Source organism: Dipodomys ordii, unplaced genomic scaffold (assembly GCF_000151885.1).
Source record: "Dipodomys ordii isolate 6190 unplaced genomic scaffold, Dord_2.0 Scaffold160, whole genome shotgun sequence".
In the NCBI taxonomy this organism is placed as follows: Eukaryota; Metazoa; Chordata; class Mammalia; order Rodentia; family Heteromyidae; genus Dipodomys; species Dipodomys ordii.
In genome coordinates, this window is record NW_012267376.1 from 563,305 (window position 1) to 568,647 (window position 5,343).

The following is a 5,343-nucleotide window of genomic DNA, read 5'->3' on the forward strand; positions in this document are numbered from 1 at the left end:
TGTAGGTCAGATAAAGAAATTTAATAAATATTTCAAATAAATATGTAATAAAATTATGCAATAAAATGTCAAGAATGGGCAACTAATGATACGAGGTTCCATAAAGGAGAAGGCATGAGTGGAGTGTACTAAGAGCTGTTCAAGCTTATGATTCAGAGGCTAAGAAACCAAGTACTTCATTTACTCAGGCAGTTCCTTGCTGACACGTTGTCTACTTGGTTGACCTTTGAAAACAATTAAGCAATACCCCATCCATTGGTAGGCTCCGGGAGCAGATCTGCTTGATGAACTGAAGTCCACTTCAGTTATCCATATAAGCAGTTCAGGACAAGAACCTTTCCCCTCTCTTTTTGCCTCCCCTCTGCCCACAACTGTTTATTTCATCTCATACACAGCTACTACAATGTTTTATTTCATTGGGGGAAAAAATCTGTATAAAGAACCAAATCTGATTCCCTTGAAGAAAACATTTACCACAGTTAATAAAACTCAGGAGACGAGGGAGGAGAAAGAGTGTACTGCCCTGTGCCAGCTCTGTCACTATCTTAGCTCTGACTAAGGCCTTGTGGAATAGGAATCACAAGTGTCCACAAGAACTCTGCTTGGCCTTCTGACACTTTTCTGTTAGATGTCAGCATCTAGCATCTGCAATTTAACATCTGATGAAATCCAGAGAGATGCCATGGCAGTTATTAAAATATGTGTGAATAAACAGAATGCACAAAGACTAGGTTGGTGTTAGTTACAGGCAGAAACACTTCAAACAAGAAAGAAAATATTTATATATATATATATCAAAAAATAGTTCTAATATATAGAAAAACATCTCAATTCTCTAGGGTCAAGACTTGCCCCTTATTTACATTCACAAAGCCATTAAAGGAACCCAGGACTGACCAGGAGTAACAAGGCAGGGCTTTTTCACAGGGCATGTCAATTGCCTACTATGTAAGCAAAGAGAAAGGGTGGGAATCAGTGTAGGAAAAAGAAATAGGACTTGGTCTTGAGTTAATTCCAACTCCTCCCAAACCCTAAGAGTTTGAAAGCTTGGACTGTCTCCGTGAGGTCTAGGCTAACAAATAGCTGATCTGAATGGTCTGTTGCCAGGATACCAAGGTGACATAATAATTTCTTCCCCCCCCCCCTCAAAATCTAGGTGGGAAAGGGATTAGATGAGGAAAGTACCAAATAATTGAGGAGAAAAGGAAAGGCTATGTTGAGTGGGTATTATACCAGCTTCTTGGCCTCAAAGAAGCTCTTGAGATGACGCATCTGCCAGATACCAGTGAGGATGAGGATGACCGTCTGAGCAATAGACCACCACAGGACTCTCTGGTTGGTGCTCTCACTGGTCAGACGGAAGCGTTCTTCACGATACTGCATGGAACATTAAACACAGACACATGGATAGTAGAAATAGTCTCCACTGTTGAGATCCCCTGCATGTGACAGTTCAACTCTAGGACCAAATACCTTCCTAAGTATCTCCTATGGTAACACAGTCTCTCCACTTAGACTGTCTCAAGGAAGGGACAGTGCTGTCCCTCCACAAGCATCTCTGGTAGAAGTAAAATCATGCTATCTTTTAATATAAAAGCCCAAAGCAAACAAGTAGGCCAAGGCTATTACTAGATTGTGAACTGTTCTCTCTTCTCTGTCTTATAGAATACAAAAAAAAAACTAAAGCAGGGGCTGGGAATGTGGCTTAGTGGTAAAGTGCTAGCCTTGAGCAAAAGAAGCTCAGGGACAGTGCCCAGGCTCTGAGGTCAAGCCCCAAGACTGGCAAAAAAAAAACTAAAGCCAGGTGACAGTGGCTCACACCTGTAACCCTACCTGATACTCAGGAGGCTGAGATCTGAGGATCAAGATTCATAGCCAGCCCAGGCAAGAAAGACCTGAGACTCTTACCTTCATTAACCATCAGAAAACCGGAAGTGGTGCTGTGGCTCAAGATGGTAGAGCACTAGTCTTGAGCAAAAGGAGCCCAGATCAAGCCCCAGGACTGGCACGCACACGCACGCACACACGCACGCACCCACACATCTCTAAAGCAAAATAGAAGGCTAGGGTTGTAGCTCAGTAATAGAGTGCCTACCTACCATGCACAAGGCCCTGGATTCGATTTTGCATACCGCAAGGGAAAAGAAAAAAGAAAATTGGTGTCTGTATATGTAATAAAATTTTCAGCCTCAAAAAGGAAGGGAATTCTGACATACATTACAACATAAATCTTGGGGGCATTATGTTAGGTTAAATGTAACATTCATAAAAGGGATGCTAGTAGAACTGTAACTCAAGTGATAAGAGTGCCAGCCTTAGCCGGGTGCCAGTGGCTCACGCCTGTAATCCTAGTTACTCAGGAGGCTGAGAACTGAGGATCACAGTTCAAAACCAGCCCGGGCAGAAAAGTCCGTGAGACTCTTATCTCCAATAAAACCACTAGAAAACCGGAAGTGGCGCTGTGGCGTGCTTGCCTTGAGCTGAAGAGCTGAGGGATAGTGTCCAAGCCCAGAGTTCAAGCCCCACAATGGACCAAAAAAAAAAAAAAAAAGAGTGCCAGCCTTGAGCAAAAAGGCTAAAGGAGGGTCAGGTACCATTAGCTCATGTCTGTAATTCTAGTTACTCAGGAGGCTGAGATCTGAGGATGGCAGCTCCAAGCCAGGCTGGGCAGGAAAGTCTGTGAGACGTATCTCCAATTAACTACAAAAAAGCCAGAAGTGGAACTGTGTCTCAAGTGATAGAGCACTAGCCTTGCGCAAAATAAAACCTCAGGAACAATAACTGGGCCCTCAGTTCAAGCTCCAGCACTGGCACAAGATAATAATAAAAGGATGCTACTGTATGATTCCATTCATGCAAGTTAAGAGAAGTCAGGATTTGGGCTGGGAAGGTGACTCGGTGGTAGAGTGCTTGCCTTGCATGCATGAGGCCCTGGGTTCAATACCTCAGAACCACATAAGCAGAAAAAGCTGTAAGTGGCACTATGGCTCAAGTGGTAGAGTGCTAGCCTTGAGCTGAAGAGCTAAGGGATAGTGTATAGGTCCAGAGTTCAGGCCCCATGACCGACAAAAACAAACCAACCAACCAGAAGTCAGGATCATAGAGACTGAAAACTGTACAGCCTCAGGGAAAGAAATGAGATGTTAGTGTTTAATAGTTCTAAGAAAGTGACAAGGTTCAGGAGATAACATTACAGATAATTGTAAGTTCTGACTGAACAACAGTATGAATCTACTTAATGCCTCAGAGTGGTATGTTTAGCAGTAATTAAAATGGTAACTTTTATGGTAAGTATATTTTATCACAAAGTAAAATACTTAGGGTGTGGTTAAGAGGGTCTGAGATGGCACTGAAAAAAAAAAGTGAAAAAAACTAAAAACAAGTATTTAGACTGATATCCTCCATTCCATTCTGATGGCAGAGAAGGGCTAAAGCAGAAACTTCAAGTAGGTATGGTGTAAAAAAGCCAACTGTCATCTCCAAGAACAAGGAAATAAATGCCCTTACCCTTTGATAATCCTGCTCCTTCTGGATCTGTTCCACCTGATCAAGTAACTGGCGGGCTCGGAGCTGCAGCTCTGTCAGTTTGTCCTTAGCAGCAATCTCAGGATAGTTATTGGCGTGTTCCCCAACCTGGATATCCAAGTGCACACGCTGCAAGGAAAACAGGGTATCTGAGTGTTAGGGCCCCTAACTGACTGTTGTAGTTATGGAATTTATTCTTGTCCCTGGTTGTGGGGCCAAAGAGTAACCAACAGCCTGCCATTACCTGCTCACACCTGTAATCCTAGAATTACACATCGAAGCCAGCCTGGAGAGAAAAGTCTGAAACTCTTATATCCAATAAACTACTCAGAAAAAGCTATGGCGCTGTGGTTCAAGTAGCAATAGCACCCCGGCCCTGAGTTCAAGCCTCAAGACTGGTGGGCAGGCATACACACACAAGAGTAACATCTGTCTCCTCGATTGTGATTCTGTGTCAAAGGGGTCACAGATGATGGCAACAAATAAAACTTTGGAATTGAGAAATCCTAGGCTGAGGCAAAAGAGAAATCCTCTTACCAGTTTACCACCCGCGAAGAGAGCCATCCTAGTGGAGTTGGAGTGCAGGCAGATCTGATGGTCACCGGGAGTGTGGGAGGTGAATGTGAAGCGACCTTCGGACCCGTATTGCCGGGACAGGACCACCTGCAACAAGCACCAGGGAAGGTCCCACCTCTACTGCGACCTCTCCAAGTGCAAGTTCGGGTCCCCAAATCCTTGACTCGGGGCCAAGGCGGTGCCTCACAGGACAGGGGAACAGCGCTGAGAGGCTGACTCAGGCTCGTACCTGCCTGCGGGCGGGCTTACCTTGCCGTCTGGGTCCTTCACTTCCACGTGCATGCCCAGCCCGGGGGTCGAGGGCAGGAAGACCTCCTTCTGCTTATCCCACATCTGGGTTCGATAGTTGCCTGCAGGGTACACACAGAGTCACAACCCGGCCCTCAAGCGTGTGGCCCGGGGGGCTGGGTGGGGGGCAGGCGTCCACGGGACACCCTCAGTTAGGGGGCCGGGCTTGGGAGGAGGGGCGCTTCCAAGGGCCAGCGAAAACAAAGATCTCTCCACCCTCAGCCCGCCTGACCGATGACCATGGTCTCGTCGGGGATCTCCTCGATGAAGCAGCGCTTCTCGGTCTCGCCGATGTGGAAATAGAGCCCATGGACGGCCGCAGCGCACACCGCAAGGAACAGCAGCACAGGTCGCCCCATCGCCGGCCGCCCGCAGACCCCAGCACTGGCCATCGCGCCTCGCCACCGTGCGCTTGCGCGCTCTGGCGCACGGTTCTGCGCCTGCGCACCAACGCTGCCAGCCAAACCGAGGGAACCGGCTTGCACCGCTCCGCGCCTGCGCACCGGCCTGAGACAACCTGGGCCCCTCTCGCCCGCGGACTCTCACAGCCTGCTCCCCTCCCCAGCGGGTAGGGAGCGGCTCGGTGCCCGCCCTGTGGGCTAAGGTGGACCCGGTGAGTTCTTGGGGTTCAGCGGTGATGAGGGCGCCGCTGCTCCTCCGGCCCGGTGGCTCCGATGGCTTGAACAGCGCCTTGAACAATGCCAAACACAAAGCAAAAGCAACCCCTTCGTATGCGGTTCCCCCTGTCCCGCCGAGGCCCAGACGGCCAGCCTCCCGGATCCTTGTGCACAGGCTGGCAGTCTGGATTCTGGCGTGTAGTCGCCACCGTAAGATCTAAGTATCTAGGTTAACTTGTGTCTCCTGGGATGCAAAGTAAATGGCACAGCTGCCACGTCCTCGCGCCTGCTGAACTCCAGTGTGGACACAGGCCAAGGTGGCCGCGCCCCTGCTGCA

At 48.3% G+C, this 5,343-nt stretch overlaps 1 protein-coding gene across 1 annotated transcript; it reads right to left on the bottom strand.

The window, feature by feature from the left end:
• Tmed4 (transmembrane emp24 protein transport domain containing 4) lies at positions 1-4,826 on the bottom strand. Its single transcript, XM_013032991.1, has 5 exons — positions 4,622-4,826; positions 4,351-4,451; positions 4,063-4,188; positions 3,508-3,654; positions 1-1,377 (listed from the first exon to the last, which is right to left on the bottom strand). The coding sequence occupies exons 1-5, from the start codon at positions 4,779-4,781 to the stop codon at positions 1,228-1,230; spliced, it is 684 nt and encodes a 227-aa protein (XP_012888445.1). The 5' UTR covers positions 4,782-4,826; the 3' UTR covers positions 1-1,227.
• Positions 4,827-5,343: the final 517 nt, after the last annotated feature.

Excerpts from the sequence above, each read along its gene's own strand:
- Tmed4 (XM_013032991.1), bottom strand. The coding sequence starts at position 4,781 with ATGGCCAGTGCTGGGGTCTGCGGGCGGCCGGCGATGGGGCGACCTGTG. Across the intron at positions 4,452-4,621 it reads CGACGAGACCATGGTCATCG|GCAACTATCGAACCCAGATG; the intron begins GTCAGGCGGGCT and ends TGTACCCTGCAG. Across the intron at positions 3,655-4,062 it reads TCTTCGCGGGTGGTAAACTG|CGTGTGCACTTGGATATCCA; the intron begins GTAAGAGGATTT and ends TTTTCCTTGCAG.